General features: G+C 33.3%; 1 protein-coding gene across 5 annotated transcripts; it reads left to right on the forward strand.

Moving 5' to 3' along the window:
* Positions 1 to 302: 302 nt before the first annotated feature.
* On the forward strand, positions 303 to 20,968 carry LOC124355006 (SAGA-associated factor 29). 5 transcript variants are annotated; one of them, XM_046805874.1, is made up of 7 exons: positions 303 to 414; positions 7,756 to 7,928; positions 12,064 to 12,198; positions 13,866 to 13,988; positions 17,975 to 18,133; positions 19,156 to 19,378; positions 20,377 to 20,968. In XM_046805874.1, the coding sequence occupies exons 2-7, from the start codon at positions 7,890 to 7,892 to the stop codon at positions 20,559 to 20,561; spliced, it is 864 nt and encodes a 287-aa protein (XP_046661830.1). In that variant the 5' UTR covers positions 303 to 414; positions 7,756 to 7,889; the 3' UTR covers positions 20,562 to 20,968. The 5 variants fall into 5 exon arrangements, with proteins under 5 accessions (XP_046661830.1, XP_046661833.1, XP_046661832.1 ...); XM_046805877.1 differs by having other exon boundaries at positions 353 to 370; XM_046805876.1 differs by having other exon boundaries at positions 410 to 505.
* Positions 20,969 to 21,168: the final 200 nt, after the last annotated feature.

Genomic DNA, 21,168 nt, shown 5'->3' on the forward strand with positions numbered 1-21,168 from the left:
AGTCAAACATACATGTGAAGGTAATATCTAATGAGTTAAAAAGATAGAAGTCGTTTACATGTTTAAAGTTTGCTCTATTATAATACCTGGAAAATATAGGTGTAACTAAAAAGTTGAAATCATCCAAACCTGGTAACAGAAACCAAATAATCAATTGTAATTTTTCAGAATTTAATACAACAAACATAAATGTTTTTTCCTGAAAATATCGAGTCTGGAAAACACCGGCTCATAACCATCGATGGCAAACACATCGAACACCGAATGTTTAAAAAAAACAACGGTCATCGATGTTAATCCATATCCATACCGTCGTGGTGAAGTTATAGTAGGAGTAGTAGGACTCGGGGTACTGATTTTTTTACGTTGGGTGAGTGCTGCTGAGACTCACCGTTCTTTACTCTATGTTGTTATGTGAGTAACGTATGTATATTGTTGAAGGTATTGTTCTGTGTGAAGTATAAACAATCAATAGAGACAAAATGCTATGAAGGCTCTTCGTTTAGTAGGTTCTATAGTTTTTAATATATTTAAAGGCATTTACGTTATATTATCTGAATTTGTGAAATTGACACTAATTATTTGTATGTAGTCTTATATTCAAGACCTGCAATATTTTCTTACAATTTTGGAGTTTGGCTAGTCTCATTCAGCAAGTTTGTTACAAGTTACATATATTACTTTCTTCAGCCTAGCGGGTTATGTGTGTCGGTAGCAATTGCCTAATCAACACTGTAAGTTGTTTAATCATATTTGAGTTTTACTGTTATTTTAATTCAGATGGGGGCTGCAGTATAAAACCACTTACTTACATCAGATTTTGCAGGCAATTTGTGTGCAATTTTCTGTTTATGACATTTTGTAGATAACTTTATGTTGCAGACAAAATACAGGGTTCCTTCTGTGTCTTAAAATTTTTATTTGCAACACAAAGGCGAAACATTCAGTCAAGATGGCTGAAGTGGAGGATGTTGAGCTCGCAGCAGCATGCTGTGTGCTTTTAGCTAAACAATGAGCACCCCGTAGGTGCTGGGCAAGGCCATCTTTAAAAGCAAGATCTGTGTACAGTGGGAGTGATTTAAAGAAAAATGACTGGGACCGATTGGCAGGTGAACTGGTTTTGGTTTTATAGATAGTCTTGAACCACTTTTTGCCTTCCTAATTTCCCTGTGAAATTGTGTGGTTGTTCTCCGTTTTGTAATTTGTTTTGTATCCCTGCCTCGTTAATTTTTTATTCCTTCATGCCAATTTCACTCCATGCATTGTTCCTTTTGTTCTTTTCTTTGTACTCGGATAAGGTTTGATTCCACAACACCGGTCTTTCTCAATATTGTTCTATTAACATTGTGATTTGCTCTCTCGACCATTCCATATCAATTTCAAATACGGATCACTCACTGACTAGTGGCACCGACACACAGGGTAGTTCGTAAAAACAAGGATGTGCGTAGCGTAGGGTTGAATCACACACTAGCACCAGAATAGTGAACTGCATGGCAGCCACGTAGTTCTGTATGGGCGGAGGGAGTGGGGAGGAGATGTCTGCAACACCGAAACAGTGCTGCAACTTTAGTCTACGACAAATGTTGTTGAAATAAGTCTCAATTCTTTGATCTTTACAGACTGTCAGTGGAAAACAAAAATATTGTTGCTGACAAAATAAAAGCTGTTTTTTGAAAAGACGTCAACAACTGTTGTAAACACGTGTCTGCAACTCTGGTGTAAACGTGGCTTAATAGGCAGCAATATAATAAGCAACCACCGAGGCAATCAATCGATATTCATGAATAACACACCAGCCTCATGAATAATTCTCGATATAGCCTAACTACTGAAAATAAGTTATTTTAGAGGTATTTCAAATTAAAGTATAGTTCAGCAGTTCTTATAACTTGCAAAACAATAATTTAATGATTAATAAAAATCTATCTTGGGACGAGTTTTCCTTATAAGGGACAAAATAAATTACAGTATTAATAAAAAACAGACTTTTTGACCTATTTTGAAATTTACAAGCTATTACGACAATCAATGGAAATAAAAACAAAAAGACATTTTATTATTCAGTTGATTTAGTAACAGGTGATTCGTGTGTCTACTTGAAGGGTCGCTCGTCTAGGCCTGTTTGTGGGCGATTTGGCGATAGGAAGTATGACTCATTGAGTATTTATCGATTCATTATGGAAGAAGGAAAGTATTAGGAACATATAATGAACTTTAGTTTGGTTTCCGATAAGGAAAACTCTCCAAAAATAGTGGACTGCGATAATACTGATATAGCCTACCCACACAATGATTTTGTCTTCCAGTCACTACGTAGTGGACGAGTACTGTGTTGCGTAACTGTCATTCTGGTTGTTTTTGTGCCAAGCATTTGAGTAAATACAAACTAAAATAGTAACTTATACAGTGTTTTACCACATTTCTTTATAAAAGTAATGTAGTGATGTGAGTTGTGTCCAAGGAAAATATGTGAGTTTTCAGTGTAAGTACAATAGGGTTATTTTGGTTTTTACAAAGTTGCTGACACCCGTAAAAAGGAAATGTAAGCAAGTATCTGTCTCTACATTTACTAATCATATTTATTTGTTTTATCTTGATGTTTTATTTGATTTATTGTGAAAATTACACTATTGCTATGTAATTTCTTAACTCTGAAAAATGAAGTACCTACAATTTATAAAATGTCTGTACCGGGCAGTAATTTGTGCATGTAATTTGTTACAGCCCAGCACTTTATGAATATGACTTGGCGGTAATTCTAAGCAATATATGGGTCAACCTCGATTTTTCTCATATTACAATATAATGTTCCAATAGTCAATTAGAAAAGGAAATGACTAGAATTTTTTGCCGGAAAGCAATTATAGGGAGCAGGCAACTGCCAGACGGTCATATATTGCTTAGAGTTACCTATTAGTGATCAGGGGCACTGACGTGATCTGGGCTTCAAATTTGGAACTACTCGAGTTATTTTTTTTTTTCTAAAAGAGCAAGCAGCGCGAAGCGCTGCGCAGCGGGCAGGCATCGAGGGTGATCCTTTTTTTTATTAAAAATTTCTGATAAATTGTTATTACATATTACAATATAATGTAGGTAATGTATGTAAAACAATTTTAAACACATAATTACATGCTGGAAAGCAAAGTAAACCAATATAATCCGCCCAATACAAAATCTCCGTAAAAATCTGGTAAAGGAATCTGTGTCATTCCTTTGGCCTGAATCAATTCAGTATAGACGAAGATCACGCACGATGCTTGCCCGCTGCGCAGCGCTTCGTGCTGCTTGCTCTTTTAGAAAAAAAAAAATAACTCGAGTAGTTCCAAATTTGAAGCCCAGATCACGTCAGTGCCCCTGATCACTAATAGGTAATTCTCGCGGTTGCCTGCTCCCTATAACTGCTTTCCAGCAAGAAATTCTAGTCATTTCCTTTTCTAATTGACTATTGGAACATTATATTGTAAAATGAGTTGCCTGCTCCCTATAACTGCTTTCCGGCAAGAAATTCTAATCATTTCCTTTTCTAATTGACTATTGGAACATTATATTGTAATATGAGAAAAATCGATGTTGACCCATATATTGCTTAGAATTACCGACTTGGCAAAATACTAGTGGCACTCAAAGGGTTACGGTGATGAAATATAGCAGCAATTCAACATTTAGAATAGCCTAGCCTACTTGTAGCAAATTTTGCTATGACCACAGAAATATACATTGCTGAAGGATTTGTTTACTAATTCATATGATATATACATAGGAAAGCGAAAAATTTTGAATATCTTTTATAAAAAATATACACAATATTTACATGCAATACTATAATTAATAACAATTAGTAACTACGTAACAACCAATTTAAAAGGAAACAAGTACAAAATAGACTGTAAAAAGCAAAATTTCACATGTTCATATCTGAGCAACAACAAACAATGCATTCACGCTTTGAAAATATTGTAAACTAATGGTCGTTACAGACTATGAGAAATCCAAAGACTAAAAACACAAAGAAAAACTTACAGGATTTCAAACAAAATATGTTATAATGCGATTTTACTGGCATTAGCATCAGTTTTTATATCTTATAAAATAATAATTTAATGATTAATAAAAATCTATCTAGGCCTTGTATATTTATCAGATGTAACAAACAGCAGTGTTACATTTAGTTACTTCTGTCTGTGTATGTATTTTGAAGGACAAGTGTGTCTGACACCTTGAGACACAAAAAACACATGTACATTACCATTTGTACCTGTGGCCAGCCGACTACTACTGAAATACCATACACATGATTTTACTTTGTTTCAATTAATTTGGAATAATAATGTCGAACCGAATTACGTTATACGCTTTTAAGATAACAAGACTAACAAAATCACTACATATCGATCTAAACAGATTCGTCCCATCCATTGTAAAGTGGCCCTTACCTAAGAGATGCATGGCACAGGGGTTGTGCGTCGCGAACCCTGGGAGTTGGGTGCTCCCCCAAACATAAAATAGCCTTACCTGGTCACGTGGGGCTCTGACTAAGGGGACCTGTTATTTCCTCCGTACTCGTAGGATCTCTTATGGATCCTGAAATCAAAAACCTAACATCTTGATCTGGAAAGGTTACAGCAGGTAGTTCCATCTGGCAGTTTGGCTTTGGAAGGCGCTGCTGGTTCATCACGCTCAACTACTACCGACAAAGATTCAGCAGTTGGTGGTGTTGGTGTAGAGGTTGAGCAGACCAGCTGAGAATGCGAGTTGTGACAACTTATCATAGGAATCAAGGTCATTCAGTTCAATCTGCAGTACAATAAAGCTGTTCAGCTGTTCTGCAGACACTTTTCACATACCCCTGGTATATTTTCCTTTATTTCATTGTAGTATTCTTTTTGCTGATTAGTTATAAATGTATGTGTTTTGAGCTTTAAAAGTGATTCTAAAAAATCACCAGTATAAAAATAACAGTTACCCACTTTTAAGTCACTTCATCTATTATGTCACTGTTAAATATTTTACACAATAACTCTTCCAAATCACCACCACCATTCTTTACACACGTTCCCATAACAGTGCTGAGAAGGTGGATTACACATTATCTTGGCTAGACAGGAGTTGTAAGATTTCAATGAAGTGTCATCTTCCAGGACAAAATTTGGCATTTTTGCTCCAGTAATCATTAACTAGATGTTCTGGTGCAATGTGCACACGCACATAGTATGAGTTCCACTTTTTCCAGCTAGTATACAGCTCTTGGGTCTAAGCTAACAAAACTTTAAAAGACCAATTCGGCTTATGGTGGGGAATTTTTCCTTAAATAATTTATACATTTCTTTTAAATTTGCTAAAACTAATCGCTTTTGTATTTGGACCTTTCCATCTTTTATTTCTAATGGTGATATAATCTTTTTTTACCTGGCATCATTCTGCTAACGTCATCAGTTATGTCAATTTTTTTAAATTGTGTAGCTAGGAACGTTTATCTTGTTCTTCTTTTAGTGGTGACTCACCTATAAGTTCAAGTAATTAATTTTTTTTCATATTTCTACATTTATTACATATTTTCATACATTGGATATTTCCAAACCTAAAGAGCACATCCATTCTTTTACAGTTCTTAGTGATTTACAATTTTGTGATTTTCTTCGTTAAAAGGACTATAACATCTGGCAGAAATAAAAGCTCAGTTTTTTCTGATTCCATATTTGTCTACTAATTTGTTTACAGCATAAAATAGTGGTACTAATAATAATGTTTTATGCAAAAAAACCCCACTGGCTTTCAATCACTATTTCAAAAACAACAAAAAATATGAATATTGTACTTTATATACTTAGATGAATAAATCTAGGAATTAAATTTAACAAATGCTGTATTATGTTTAATTCATAAATAGAATTAACTATAAACCACACACAAACACACTTAATTAGTATCATATAGTAGAGCACTCCCAAAAACTATAAGAATGATGATAGTAGTATCAGACTGAATACTGAACGCATTAAGATTGGCTGTCTGGCTTAGTTTGGTTGGTGCAAGTTCCTACAACAGGAAACTGGACAGACTTGTCAATTTCCAGGATCCAGACTATCTGTGTGAGTACACTCTTTCCAAGAATTACAAAAGGTAACATAGAAACGATATAAATACACAATACTAAATTTATACATAAACTAGCTACATTGTTAAAATAATATTCATTAATACATTTTTCCTAAAAGTTGTTAAGAATCCTAAAATCTAAAAATTGTTAAGAATGTAACTAAATATGTAAATTGAAAGGAATCAACCAAATTATATAACAAAATATTATCTGGTTAAAGGAGATAATTATTTCATACCTAACTAATTATAGAACACAGTATCTTACCTAATGTACATAGCAATGGCAGCTCACACTAAACCACTGTGTGCTCCGATAACAACATTTTTTAATAAGAACCCATTTTCGTCCCATTCTGATATTTTGTATGTATGTAGTCCAGTTATAGTGTAAATAAAATTTTTTTTTTTTTTTTTCAAAAAAATCAAAGGCGACATTTTTGGGTTTTTCAAAAACTGTTTTTGGGGAAACAAAAATAGGTTCACACTGAACATGAGAGAAGGAGGAAGCTGCATCCAGGTCTGAGAATGAGCAGAATGGTTCTCCTAGGGTAGTGTCTGATCTCCCACTAAGTAGATCAGTGTCATCTCTAGTTTTTTTAGTGGTCTGATTACGAGACATGGTCACCTGAGGAAGCATCTTCACAGAGTCTGTATCCTTAAGGATGATCTGCACTGTAGAATGTATGATGAGCAGGAGGAAACTGCTGAGCACCTGCTCATTGATGTTCCTGCAATATAGCAAGGGAGCGGTACGCCATCTTTGGAAGTTTGGACAAGGTGGCGAATTTCCTCAGGAGGACCTGATCGGTTGTTTTCGGCGGTTTTTTGAACTGCTGAAACTGTAGACTGGTCAGCCTCATTGTGTGCTTCAGGGGTGTGCAAAAGGTCCTTGAGGCTTAAATGCGTGGCAATAGGCCGCTCCATAGAAGAAGAATTAACACTGTCGTTCTGGTAAGTTTATGATGTCACTGTGATGCCACTGTTCCCAAAACAGCAAAACAATTTCAACAAAGTTCACAATTGAAATTAGCAGTTCTTTCTATTTTAAATGGTATATAAATGATGGTTGTAGTGTTGGTTTATGTACTATATGAACCGTCAGAATGAATTTGTGTCAGATCCAATGTCAATTCAGATGAACATTGTATTATCGATTGCCAGTTTCAGGGTTAATACATTATAAAACAGTATTGTTTTAAATTAATCTAAACGAATTAAAACCATTTTTGTGCTATTTGAGTAATGGTCTCAACTACAGTGGAGATGAACTTAAGTTATTTTTGTCAAAAGCTGGTTAGACATGTTTATCCTTCAAAATAGTGAAGTAAGTTTTACACTGCTTTGTTTGTTACAATTTAATAAATACACATAGATACTCATAATTAAATTATTACTTTTTAGATATAAAAACATAGCTGAACTATACTGTAATATGAAATGCCTATTATGTAATTTGGTTCATCATTTTGGTTTTTTATTTTTCTGATCAGAAATTCGATTGTTGTGGTGGCCGTTATCATTCTGTAGGCCAGAGGTGATAAACTAGCTACTACAAAATAGTGATTTATTAGCCAGTCCTTCTCTCTGCTCCACTTCTAGAGGTAACTTACTAAAATCGCTCTCCTTTGTTAAATTAATCTGTTTTTTTTTCAGGTGTTAGTAGCTGTTGTGGTAATTTCCTGGGTGTATGTTCTATCAGCTGCTAAGACCATCATTATCAGAAACTGAGAAAGTCAGTCTAGCTTAAACTCTTAGTTGAAGAGATTAAACTTTTCAGATTTTACATTATGACGTTCTCACCAGATCAAGCTGCATTCCAAGTTCAGGTACAAATTATTTTGTGTATATAGAAATTATGTGATGCAGTTACATTAAGAAAATATAGTTTTTAACTAAGTAATATTTATTACGAAGATAAACCATTTATTAATATATCGCTAATTAAAAAAATAACTATCTTTTATAAATTTTTGCACACATATAGAGTTTATTAAATTTTAAAATACTTATATTTTTTTTTATACAGTACAAACGATTTCCTTTTACAAATATAAATATTTACACTTTTTTAAGTGTCTCTAAAACCAATTAGCCTAAACACATTAAATCATACGAGAAGTGTCCAAAAAGTATCCGACCTTGACGTCTGGCATGAACTGAGGGTACTCAGCAGCAACGGCAATCTGGTCCCCTTCAAAGTACTCCCCTCCACAAGCCACTACCTTATTCCAACGCTCCTCCCACTTCCGGAAACACTCCTTAAATTCATTTTGCGGAATGGCTGGGTCCTTCATCGCATTTTGTTTTATTTGTTTAACAACGTCAAAGGAATTTTTAATTTCGGAAATAGCCTGAAGTCACAAGGTGCTATGTCAGGACTGTAGGGAGGCTGTCATAGTTGGTTGATGTCGTGTTTGACCAAAAAACGCTGAATAAGATTTGAGGAATGAGCTGGCATGTTGTCGTGGTGCAGGATCCAGTCACGGCTTGTCCACAGTTCAGGTCGTTTCTTTCGCACTGCATCTCGTAGCCGCCTTAGGACCTCAAGATAATACTCCTTATTCACTGACTGGCCTCTTGGAGCATATTCGTGATGAACAACGCCGTCCTGGTAAAAAAAAACTGTCAGCATTGGCTTCGACTTTGTCTTGCTTTTTTCGGCCGTTGCTCTTTGCGAGTTTTCCACTGTGAAGATTGAGCCTTTGTTTCAGGGTCGTAGCCATAAACCCGTGACTCATCACCAGTAATAACTTTTTTATATAGCCCTGGGTCACTTTATCAAATCCAGATTGTCCTTGCGATTTCAAGTCGACAGTTCTTTTGGTCTTCTGTCAGCAGCCAAGGAACAAATTTTACTGAAACACGGTTCATTTTTAAATCTTCGTGTAAAATGTTACAAACTGACGTTTTTGGTATTCCTAAATCTTTTTCCAGCTCTCGGACAGTCAATTGACGGTTTTCATCAATTGCTGCACAAACACGTTCAACATTTTCAGTGTTTCTGGCCGTTGAAGGCCTGCCAGATCGGTCATCACTCTTTACTGACATGCGGCCATTTTTAAACCGCCTAAACCACTGTTTTATTTGTGTATCGCCCATAGACACGTCGCCATAAACTTTCCGTATCATAGTAATCGTCTCTGATGCTGAATGGCCAAGTTTTTGGCAAAATTGAATGCACATGCGCTGCTCAACCCGTTCAGTCATATTGAAATGCGACGCACACACGGCAGTACTGTACGGAACAGAGCGCTGTGACTCACTGAGTGACCGGATCGTATTCAATGCCTAATATGGGAAGGAGTAGGCTCGCACCTCCCCTCCAATAACGGGTTCGAGCCGGTCGGTTATGCCGTGGCCGCCTACTGGTCAGCGGTCGGATACTTTTTGGACAGACCTCGTACAAATAAAAATAATTATAAAATTTTCAAAACTTTATTAATAGACACTCCGATAATATACTTTTTTATATTTCTGTGAGGCCTTTCGTACTCATTGAGCACATCGTCAGAGCCACATAACTGAATAAAAGTGGTTACAATAATAATATAAACAATTTTTTACTAAATAAAAACATTATGTCATTAAAAATACAAGGAGATAATATTCTCATAGACATACTGTCCTGTCATAGAATACTATGTATTTTTAATGGCATGTTTTATTTAGTACAAAATTGTTTATATTATTATTATTATAACCCCTTTTATTCAGTTATGTGGGTCTGACGATGTGCTCATTGAGTACAAAGGGCCTCACAGAAATATAAAAAAGTATATTATTGGAGTGTTTGTCTTAAATTAATAACTAATTCCAATAAGAACAGAGTTTCTAGAATGTTATTGAAACACACATATACTGTATATATATTTAAACATATATTTAATATATTAAAAAAAATATATATATATATATTACATTATATATATATATATTACATTATATATATATATATATATATATATATATATATATATATACATACATACACATTAAATCATATAAACTTACCAAAACCTCTTGGTTAGCCCTTCCTTACATATATGTTTAAGCCCAGCCTAATAAAGCGTGATTGATATAAGTATGCCAGCCATTTTATTTTAAAAGTGGAAGATGGATACACATTCATACCCTTAACCCTACATCGGGCGTTAAACAGAGTTTTCCTCCGTGTATTTTTTATTATTAAAAGTCAGTCGTTTCCCGCAGTGTACTTCACGAGCATCTTTCGGGGAAGCGAAACAATAGCCTCCCGCTTATCTTTGTCAAAATCTGTCAGTATGAGGTCTACTTCCGTGCGAGACTGGACGATTCCTCCGTGAGCGCCCGATGTTGTCTTTGTAGTGCTTGGACGAAATCGCCGTAAGCGCCTTATAGTGTTTAGTTTTTATGGAATAATAATCCGTGTGCGCCTAAATGTGTGACCTGTGATGGTTTCTTTTTAAGTTTTACAATATATTTTATTTGAATTTTGTGAAATGGAGAATGAAGACGAGACACTAACTTGTCAGTACAGTACCCGTGTGCTAGGGAACATTTCAGTACTGTTTATGGAGTGAACATTGTCGTTATAAGAACCAGAAGGAAAATGTTTTGAAACTTTCTGTAGTGTTTAAAACAAATTTTTAGTAAAGAATAAATTTTGATTTTAGAGTAATAATTGACATTACAATTGTATAATATCTCAAGAATTGAAGTAAGTTGTTTTTGTAAGAAGTTAAAAACTGAGTTAATTTCCTTATATTATTACAGTAGGTTAAACATTTTTACAATTAATTGCATTATTCCTTAAAATAAATCATGTTGTTATTATACAATAACATTTTTTAAGATTTTGAAATTCTTATTTGGAAAATTCATTACATAAGAGAGTAATTTTGATTTAATTTCTAAAAATGAATATATTACATTGTAATTAAATCAGTATGAATATTTAAACAAATAAAAACAGTTTAAACGACTATGATATCCATTATTTGCTAACCTGGAGGAAACCTCCGTGAGCGCCTGATGGAGGGTTAATATCTCTGAAACTTTTAAGTTAATGAAAAATAACTTAAGGATAAAAATGCCTTGAAATTGAATTTTATATCCAAAATCAACAAAAAAAATCATGTTTGTATTTTAAAAATTTTGAGTTGGCCCCAATTTTGAAAAATTGGCTGACAACAAAAGTTTAAAACCACAAAATTATTTATAATAAATATCCAGGGAAGTGTTTATTTTACTTTTTATAATATATAATTTAGTTTTCAAGTAAAATGGCTAATACACTTATATCAATCACCTTGTATAAAGGTAGTCATACTTCTGGTCAAAAAAATCTTTCTGTGTGAATTGTGTTAATTTAATACTAGAATTACTACATATAAAAGTCCATTTTATAAATATATTTATTTTACATCATAAGTCTTATGGCACCCCGTCTAAGTTAGCTTTACCGTACTGTATTTTCAGGATAGATAAATGCACCAACACAGTAATATCTTGCTCAAAAATGAGTGAAACTATTAAGAAACTTGCAAAAACTGAGTCAGATAATTTTAATAGCTGAAATTCAGGACCAAAACTTTTAGGGTTACTTTATAAAAACCAATATCATTTTGTTATATTTAGGTGTATGGTGTCAATGAGTTAGATGTTATATTAAATATTGTAGTAAAAAATTTGGCTACATAAACAAAAGTCAAAACTTGTTAATTTTCAACAGTTTTCCACAAATAACATTTATTATACAGAATGAACAAATTGTTTACAGTACTATAGAGTATTTAACAGAGTATGTAAACCTATAGTTTAAACAAATTTGATGCAACTGGAAAATGTCAAAACATTTGGTATGGAATAACTTTCTTGTGATTGTTTAGTAAAATAAATAGTTGTTAAAAGTATAATAATACATATGGTAGAACAACTTTTCGATCGTTAAGCTACATACATTTATTTTGTGGGTTGTTGCAGGAAAGGCTGAAGTCTCTACATAACAACTTATTTGACATTGAAGAAGAGAGAACACGAAGTGATCACACTTTAAATAATATTACCAAGACCCATGACAAAATTACAATGGAGGGTAAACTTACCCCGTATTATCAGGTTTGTTTCTTGTGTTTTCTTCACAGCATGCAAGTTTCACTCCATGATGACTTGCATTGTCAATTTTTTGAACAGAATAACCTGTATCAATTATATTTACATTGAGTAGCATACAAGAGCAAACATGTGTTAACATGATAACTACATACTTTGATTGAAGTTTATTTTTGACAATGGAAGGATTGTGAAGGAAACAGGATTTTTCCAGACATTTGCCACTGTTCAGTGAAACAAAAAATCAGTAACACTACGTTTCGAGATCTGCAATCTGATCTCTCCTTCTGGTAAATAACTAACCTAACACATAATTACAAACTAGGTTAAAATAAAGAAATCATACCAAAGCGTTGTGACACGCCAGTCAGGAATCAAAACCACTATGACATATACTTAATAAAAAGACTAAACACAACACTATTACTACAGAATACAGGTCACAATACGGCTGCATTCGTCGACCAACCAGCTACAACTAACCAGAGGCCAATAGCAAATGGCGGTCGTCACCTCAGAAACAAGATGGCGGTAATAAAAAGGAAGGGGGACAGGAGTTGTCCCTTTTTTTATTATTGTGTTCAGTTTTTTTATTAAGTGCATGTTTTAGAGATAGTGAAGTTGACACACAACATGGTGCTTGTGATTCCTGACTGGCATGTCACAACGCTTTGGTATGATTTGTTTATTTTAACCTAGTTTGTAATAATGTGTTAGGTTAGTTATTTACCTGAAGAAGAGATCAGATTTCAGATCTCGAAACGTAGTGTTACTGATTTTTTGTTTCACTGAACGATTGCAAATGTCCAAAAAAATCCTGTTTCCTTCATAAGTACATACATACCAGGATGGTATGGGTATAATCTTTCCCTTATACCAAAAGCATAAGTGCCAGAAGTAGAGATACTTTTTGATCAAAGTAGTCTTTTGACGCTTATGTATTTATGTCTTTTCTTGATTAGGAGAAAAAAAGCAAAATTAACATAGTAGATCGGATAGAAGCTTTTCAACTTAATTTGTTTCTGATAGTTGCATATAGGCTGTGTTTATGTAATTCCTTGGTCGGCTCATCAACATAAACACAACTGTGGAACCTTAAAAATGCAAACTCTAACTATGGCACTGAAAATATCTTAGAACGAAAGTGAATTTAAACAGACGGAAGTTGACGCTTTTTGACCAAATTAGGTTTGCAAGACATTTCCCACATTTTTTTGAAGCATTAAAGGCAGGCAAATTCAACTGTCAGAAATGTAATAATTCAAACCAAAAAAGCGTACTCCTATACACACAAAACCTAAAATAGAACGAATCAGATTTATTTAACTTTTAAGTCTCTTTATCCTGCTACTGGCTTTAAGCAATTATCCATGCATTAACTAAATTTTCAGTGGCACTAAGTTATTTTCGATATTTAATATCACTGGTAAATGAATACAAATTTTCCAATATTAATATTGTAACCTTTTAAAAACTGTAATAATTGTATTTTAAACTTTTTGTCTTCCTGTGATATGTCTCATATTTTTTGTATGTATTCTTGTTTTTTTATCTAGTAAGAACATGAATTAAATCCTGACTCTATTCTTGTATATATGTGTATATGCTAAGTGAATAAAGCTGTTTCGGCTTGAATTGAATTGAAATTCTGACTTATGACATATTATTTTCAGAATAAGTTGAAGGGACTCTACACAACTGCAGTCTCTGATGCTAAACAAGAGGAAACCCTTATTCGTCAAGCTCTAGCATCCATAAATGAAATACGCAATATCTGTAATGATCAAAGAATACAGGTAAAGAGTATGTAAGATTTGCTTTTACTAAAGTTAAAAATTTGAACAAGAGTAGTACAAAATACTATTTTAAGTTTTTATACATGTAGATGTAGCCTATACTGTATTATATTATATTATTATTATATATTATTATAAAGGATGGACTTATACTCGCCACCAATAATTCCAAAAGAAAGAATTCATTGTACATAGGTGAAATAAGCCAATTTAATGTCCTCATCATCCAAAGTTTCTTACGTTTCCTAAACGCATAAATATATTTTATAATTTTAGTATAAATGAATGGTCAACTAAAACCTTTTTTTAAATTATTTTATTTCCAGGCACGTGTTTCGGTATTCAACCATCATCAGTGTCTACATTAACCTCTCTTTATATTCTAATTTTAATATTATAAAACAAACATTCTCCGACCATTTCATTCGAAAATAAAAAAATATGCCTAAATACTTGTAACAATTAAACTTCTCTATGGGTTCACAGTTACAACATTAATTAAATGATTATTACAACTATAGATTAATGTCTTGAAGCATGTAGTCGCTTTGGACACTTAATAAAATTGGTATAAATTTTGTTTTTGATATATTAAAAGAAAATTAATTATGATTAAACCATTTATTTAAAATTAATAAATCTTTTTGAGCTTTATTTTTAGCATCATTCCTTGTACTCTTTCTTATAAGAATTAGTGTGTCATTGGCGAAAAGAAACAACTTTCTGTTTTGTTAGTTTACTAATGTTGTTAATATATATGAGAAATAATATTATTCCAAGAGTACTACATTGGATTAATCCATAGTCTACCAATAACGGTTGACTATGCACCTTGTTTATTGTGATTATTTGGAGCCTGTTGGAGAGGTAAATTTGGAACCAAGACAATGATGTTTCATGAACTCCAATCGCATTTAATTTATTCAAAAGAATGCTCCTATCTATGGAGTCAAAAGCCTTTTTTAAATCCAAAAACACAAGCAGAACAAGCTCATCCTCCAATATAGTGTTGTTCACTTTTATATTAATATCAAATAAGCTATCACAAGTAGTTTTATCGTGACAAAATCCATACTGACACTCGGACAAAATATTGTTTTCTTGGATATATGTTATCAGCTTTTCTTTTACAAATTGTTTCTATAACTTTTTAAGTGTAGTATAACTCTTGCTAAGTATTTTTCTACGGAAAAAGCTTTGTCAAAGAGATTGGGCAGAAGTTGTTTTTGTCTTTTATATAGGATGTCTTGAACAAAGGGAACACTTTATCTAACTTAAGGGAATCAGGAAAAATTCCTTCACTAATGCTTAAGTTTATCACATGTAAAAGTGATCTACAAAGATATTTAATGATATTTTTAAGAAGTGTGGCCGAAACGCAGTCATGACCTGGGGCAGACCGACCGTGCAATCCAGAAACTGAATTAAATATTGATTTATATTAGATTGTTTTCCATCACTTTTTTCATATGAGCTCTGGGCCTCCAATGACAGGTTTAATAATGAATAATTTAAATTTCAAAATTGCGGTTTAGCAGTACCATTTTCATTCTTGCAGACACAAAACTTGGTTGTAAATAATTTGCTTTATATGACTAGACACAGAAATAAACAAACTCAAGTTTAAAGTAACTCCCGTCATTTTAGCTCTATTAGTTAGTTAGTGGTTAACGTCCAAACTCAGGTAACTATAGTTTTTGATCCGAGAGTAGGCAAGCAGACAGTTTGTTAACCGGCGGCACAGCACGGTGTCTAATATTTTATATATATATATATATGAAATTAAATGTGATGACAATATGTATAATCTTATAGTATCATTAAAAAATATTTTTAATGCTGTAAACTGATTTTCAAAATGCGATATACTTTTTTCACGGTTAGTTCTTTCTCGCTTTCGTAGCAATTTTGCGAGAGCTTTTCTCAACAGCGCCGCATTTTCTCAGCTCGTTTCGCAAAATGCAACAAACGCGATAGCAGCTTAAACCCTGCTTGATACTTAAGGGACCTCCTTGGAAACAAACTTTCATTTTAATTTCACTTGAAAAATCATCAGTGATCATGGATTGTTGAACTGAACATTCTTCATCTTAAACTTTTTCCTTTCTTCTCATATATTCCTGTGTGTGAAGAATCTTGAGATCTGTTAGTCTTGTGTCCACTTTTTTTTAATAATTAGAAAATTGTCCATGTACTCAGTTTGGCAATATCCTCAGAGACAAATATTTACATTATAAATACATCTACTCACTGGAAATAAATTCAAATTCAATTTCCATTTTTATTTTTCCTATTTTTTAAGTAAAGGGTGATTTTTTTATTGGTGTGGTTTTTAAGTTGGCACCACTATTAAACACAACAATTAAATTTGAATAAAACAGCTGATCTTTGTTTATTATCTTATGTCATTTCGATATTTGTATTGTCTAGTGCGTATTATTGTATAGTAACCATGAACAGACTTACAAAAGAAGAGCGTTTGCGAATAGTGCAAATTTATTTTGATAACCGCAGTTCAGTTCGGGCAACTTACCGAGCTCTTCGTCCGATTTACGGACCTCATAATGTCCATCAGAGTCAGGTGTTCGAGCTTTGGTTAATCGTTTTCGTAATACCCACACTCTTGTTGACAAGCATCGGCAGAGACGCCGCACAGTAAGGACCGAAGAGGCTGTTGATGCTGTTGCTCATAGTGTTGAAGAGGATCCAAGTGTGTCAATTCGTCATCGTGCGCAGTAATTAGCGATCTGCTACTCAACTCTATGGAATATTTTACGGAAGGATTCTACGCCTATATCCATACAAGATTCAGTTGGTGCAAGAACTGAAACGATTAGACTATCGCAAGCGTCTTGATTTCGTTGAATGGGCTCAACATAAGATAACACGTGACCCAGCTTTCGCAGGCAAGATTTTTTTCAGTGATGAGGCTCATTTCTGGTTATGCGGCTTTGTCAACAAACAGAATTGTCGGATTTGGAGTGATGAAAACCCAAAAGAATTTGTTGGTATGCCCCTTCATCCACAAAAACTTACCGTTTGGTGCGCCATTTGGGCAGGTGGTGTTATTGGCCCTTATTTTTTTAAAGACAATGCTGGCCAGACTGTTACGGTAAATGGTCAACGCTATCGGGCAATGTTACGGGACTTTTTCTTTCCTCAGCTAAACGAACTTGAAGTGGATTTAGAAAATGTCTGGTTCCAACAAGACGGCGCGACGTCCCACACGGCAAACGACACAATTGGCCTCTTGGCAGAAACATTTGGTGAACGTATCATCTCATTTAGAGGTAGTGTCAACTGGCCCCCACAGTCGTGTGATATCACGCCAACAGACTACTATCTGTGGGAATATGTTAAGTCTCAAGTAAACGCTGACAAGCCACAAACTTTAAATGACTTGGAAGCTAACATTCGTCGAGTTATTGGCGGAATTCAACCACAGCTGCTGGAAAGAGTATTCGAAAATTGGACTTCTCGATTGGGCTTTCTACGTGAACGAAATGGAGCCCATATGCCAGAAATCATTTTTAAACGTTAATGTCATGACACTGTAGTTCAAATAAATGCATTTTTATGTCAATGCAGGTTGTTTTTCATTTTTTTATTTAGTTTTAAAAACCGCACCAATAAAAAAATCACCTTTTATGAACAAGTATCTTATACGCTATAGTACATGTAGTAATTTGCTCATTTGCTACCTCCCACATAGTGTTAAATTTATCATATTTTACAGTACTACAACATATTATTTTACAAACTGTGTTTTATATGCAGATTATTTAAATTGGTATATTTGAGAGAGTCATTCAAACTGAAGATTTCTCATTGAAGGAAAATCACAAGTAATAAAATAGCCATGAGCAAATTGCCTTCATGTGACTTCTCGTGTCCAGAAACTGGGTACAATCTCTGACATGTTAAAAATATATATATTGCTTATTTTTTTATAATTAATTAAATAGGGTATTTTTTTCATTATGCAGGCTCGCAGTGCTGGCAACAAGGAAACGTTCGGGCGAGGGGACATGATGAACATGTTGATCACATCAGCCCTCACACTGCCTCTTTGGGTGAGTCAAGTCGGCCAGAAAGCTCCCCCTCTCTGTGGTGCAGTGCCTGCTGAAAGCTCCTATATCGCCAAGGTAATAATGCATTTGCAGTTTTCCCATTTAATAAAATCATCTGTGTTGACGTAATTGTTAATATTGAGGAACTCCAAATAATAGTTAGAAATAATGTATTGATTTTCTTTTTCCATGAGATTTTGTTGAGTAGCATTCCATAAAATATAGGTTCCTTATGAATATAAACTGCAAATTTTGTATATGAAATGTATTTTATTTAGTTTAGTTTATATTCTATGTCTTCGATGTACCTGTGACTCCAGAATCGTTAAAATAATTATGTTACTACACAAAACCAGTGCACTGAACAACATATGGCATACATTTGTCTTTTCTTTAAAACAAAAAGAGCAAGAGATGGTGCTCTTTGGAAGGGGGTGGGGGTGTAATGAGCACAGACGTCTTTTGCCTCAAACTTTTGTTCTTGATCTCAAAATCATAATATGAGTTATAAACTTCAATCTTCATTCCCCATATTATTTTTATACATTGAGGACATGCTGTATCTGCTAATGTTTAATTTTGGAATTACAAATTTGACTAGGAAAACTGATAATGTGCCTGGAATTTAAATTATGGTTTTGAGTGATTAACCTCCACAATCAACACAAACACTTAAACCGATTGAAATTACTTCATTACTATGTATACTCATGATAATTCAGTCTAAACTCTTTACAAGAACCTAAAGTAAAAATAAAAGATATAACTTCATAAACACTATGGACACATTCATGGGTTTTCCTCTCTTGGGACGATAGCATCTGAGTTAGAAGTATTTAACTAGATCACAAAGATGTAAGTAAGAATGTCTGTCAAAACCGATTAAAGTATGTTTTCATTGTAAATGAAATAACCTACAACAAATTTGGGGGATATCATCTGAGTTAAGATTACTTTAGCTACATCACAAAGATATAAGGCTGTCGGAGACAAAATAGATTAAGGTTATATTTTCATTGCAAATAAGACAATCTACTTAAAAAAGTTAAGTACATGTTACTTAGCGCGTTGTTACCTTTCTATTTTAAAACTGTTAGACTGGTGATATGGTAGCAGCACTTGTAAAAGCAGAAGAGGAGAACTGGATTTTGGCTGAGGTGGTCTCTTTCAACTCAATAACCAACAAGTACGAGGTAGATGATATTGATGAGGAGCAGAAGGACAGGCACACGCTAAGTCGTCGCAGTGTTGTGCCTCTACCACTCATGAGAGCCAACCCCGAAACAGACCCTGGCGCACTCTTCCCTAAAGGATCTGTTGGTGAGTGAACTGGACTCTTGGAGTAATGAATTGTCCCAAAAATTTAAAGAATTTTGGAAAAGAGTTTTTACTACTGACTGCAATTGGTTTTGTATATATATATATATATATATATATATATATATATATATATATATATATATATAGTTTCAAAATATTGAGATTCGGAAAAATATTGGTGAACATTGCCTTGTAGATAAAAGAAGAACAAATCCACTTGTCTTTTAAACAGTATTTCGATAAACAATCAACAGCCATGTTGTGATCTTGTGTGCATCAGTCATTCATGACAGGAAGCTCTAGTTGAATGAATATCATTTTCCTTGCATACAGAGTTTTTAAATTAATACCCCTATTTAATAATTGAATTTCCTCATCTTAACCTCACCTTTTATGAAAAGAGTTCTGTTTATATGGGTATCCAACTTAATAATAAAATTCAAAATAAAATTAACTCCCTGAATCAAAATATGATGTAGCCGTTAAAGAATTATTACTGAGTAAGGCCTACTATGGTATAAGTGAAATTTTGAGTGACGATATTTGTCAGTTCTATCACAATTCAACATGTGTATTATAGTTAAGAACATTTTTCTTGTGTTTAATTTATAACTATTTATTAATGTGTATGTTTATTTATTTGACAATGCATAAATTTGTAATGAAATAGTTGCTTATGCATTTTAGATAAGGACATTCTCTGTGGATTTTAAATCTAATTATTATAAATATATTTGTTTATTTATGATGATGCACCAATATGTTGTTACTTTTGTAACAATCTGACAAATGTAATGTGCAAATAAATAATTAAATTGAATAGTATATTGTTAAACAATAACCTATTTTAAAGAGATCTAAATATAAAGTAAAATTTATATCTATTCTATGTCAAAATCATTTCAAAGAAATATTCATTTATTAGTAGTGTATACAAAAATGGTATAAACTGTATTCAAGAATTTGAATATGTTAATACTATTGAATAATTGTTACAGTAATGGCATTATTCCCTCAAACGACATGTTTCTACAAAGCGATCGTGAACCAGCTTCCACAGACACATGTTGATGATTACGAGCTGCTGTTTGAAGATTCCACATACCCTGATGGGTACGCTCCCCCACTCAATGTGCCCCAGCGCTATGTCATCGACATCAAAGACAAGAGTCAGGCCCCATGACAACAGGAGTCTCTATCAGAGCTTCTGGCTATCTTCTGAGTCTGACAAATAAACAGTATTGATCTCATAGTTTAAGTTAACACTGAGAACAGGTTTTTTTAACAATTTGGTTTTTGTTTGTCATAACAGTTTATAAGGTGTAATTACATTTTCCTGCAATGTATATTTAATAAGTAGAAGCTAGTTTTTATATGTAATGTGCCGACCATTTGTGATTGCCGACCATTTTCTCTTAAAATACATTCAAATTTGTCTTGATCTCGTTGTTGGAATAAAAATTGGATGATCATATACAATGTTTTTCCTTTAAAACATAATTTCTAATTTAATTAACATTTTGTACCATTTATAATAATACTTGCAGTATATTTTTTTATTGTATACAAAAGGACTATGTTTTATTGAATGTTACATAAGTTTATATATGATTCTTTGAAACATAATTTATTATGAGTTACAATACAATCAGCATTTTGTATTATTTATATATTTTTGCATGATTTTTGTTGTATGATTTTTTAAACACAATTTTATTTTGTAATCACAATTTTCATTATTTATATATGCTTGCATAAAGACTAGGATAACTAGGATTCATGTTTTAACT

The sequence above is a fragment of the Homalodisca vitripennis genome, chromosome 2 (genome assembly GCF_021130785.1).
Source record: "Homalodisca vitripennis isolate AUS2020 chromosome 2, UT_GWSS_2.1, whole genome shotgun sequence".
NCBI classification, from domain to species: Eukaryota; Metazoa; Arthropoda; class Insecta; order Hemiptera; family Cicadellidae; genus Homalodisca; species Homalodisca vitripennis.

Bases quoted from the DNA above. Each gene is read 5' to 3' on its own strand.
- LOC124355006 (XM_046805874.1), top strand. From the start codon at position 7,890: ATGACGTTCTCACCAGATCAAGCTGCATTCCAAGTTCAG. The intron at 7,929-12,063 runs GTACAAATTATT...GGGTTGTTGCAG, and splicing joins AAGCTGCATTCCAAGTTCAG to GAAAGGCTGAAGTCTCTACA. The intron at 19,379-20,376 runs GTGAGTGAACTG...TAATTGTTACAG, and splicing joins CTTCCCTAAAGGATCTGTTG to TAATGGCATTATTCCCTCAA.